Source organism: Myotis brandtii, unplaced genomic scaffold (assembly GCF_000412655.1).
Source record: "Myotis brandtii unplaced genomic scaffold, ASM41265v1 scaffold250, whole genome shotgun sequence".
NCBI classification, from domain to species: domain Eukaryota; kingdom Metazoa; phylum Chordata; class Mammalia; order Chiroptera; family Vespertilionidae; genus Myotis; species Myotis brandtii.
In genome coordinates, this window is record NW_005359478.1 from 3,167,624 (window position 1) to 3,168,583 (window position 960).

Consider the following 960-nt stretch of genomic DNA (forward strand, 5'->3'; position numbering starts at 1 on the left):
TTTCGGCGGCAGCCCAGCCTGTCGGCGTCGTTGCCGTGGAGAGAGAGGGACGCGGAAGCTACGCCGCGGCCCCTGCGGACACGCCAGGCCAGTGGATGCGGAATAGAGACCCCCGAGCCGGCGTGTCCACACCTGCTTCCTCGCCCCCGGGAGGGTCCCCAGAGTCGCTGCGGACGGCACCGACATGTCTGTCGAGGCGACCGCGCAGGGAGCCTCCCCCAGGGCCCCGCGTCCCGGGATCCAGAAGTCGTCGGGCACGGTGACCAAGAAGGGGGATCGCGCGGCCAAGGAGAAGCCTCCGATCGTGCTGCTGCCGGTGGGCGAGGAGGAGCCCAAAAACCCTGGTAGGCTGGCGGCGGCGTTGGGGGGTCGGGCCTCGAGGCCTCGAGGCTCTGTGTGCCACCACCAGCCTCTGCAGCTCCCATTAGCCAGGCTGGATGGTGCGCTGCTGTGCCAGGCACTGACCTGGAGTGCTGGGCGGGTGAGGCAGGTGATCCAGGAAATAATAGAATGTCTGGTGCCAAGAAGTGCTGTAGGGAAAGGGCTCCACCGGCTGAAGTCCAGTGTGTGAATGTACCAGCTCCTGGCACATGCAGGAGTGTTATTCGTGGTCGCCATCATTAAGTGTGTGGCCGTGGGCACGGCTCTTCCCTGCCGTATGGAAATGTGAGTCATGCCCTGCCTATTGAGTGAGGAACAAGGAGCTGATGGTGAAAACGTGTTTTGTCGACGGCAAACTCACCTGTTCATTCAACAAGCATGCATTGCACACCCACTGTGTGCGGAGCTCGCTGCTCCACCCTGGACTATGAATCCCAGTTTGACTCACACCACAGTCCTTGAACCTCAGCTTGGCAGATGTTTGAACTGAATTGATCTTAAAGAACCCGCACTCTGCGATGCTGACAAAGACAATAAGATGTGATATGATGTATGAGAAAAGAAGGACCAGGGAGGATA

General features: G+C 60.2%; 1 protein-coding gene across 5 annotated transcripts in view; it reads left to right on the forward strand.

Moving 5' to 3' along the window:
- The first annotated feature begins 26 nt into the window (after nucleotides 1-26).
- Nucleotides 27-960, forward strand: part of LRRC71 (leucine rich repeat containing 71) — a 10,240-nt gene continuing 9,306 nt past the window's right edge. For 4 of the 5 annotated variants that reach the window (XM_005867605.2, XM_005867606.2, XM_014540851.1 and 1 more), the window contains exon 1: nucleotides 27-344. In XM_005867605.2, coding sequence (XP_005867667.1) covers nucleotides 185-344 — 160 coding nt within the window. In that variant the 5' untranslated portion in view covers nucleotides 27-184. The remainder of the gene's footprint in view (nucleotides 345-960) is intronic. The other variant, XM_014540853.1, reaches the window with a different exon arrangement.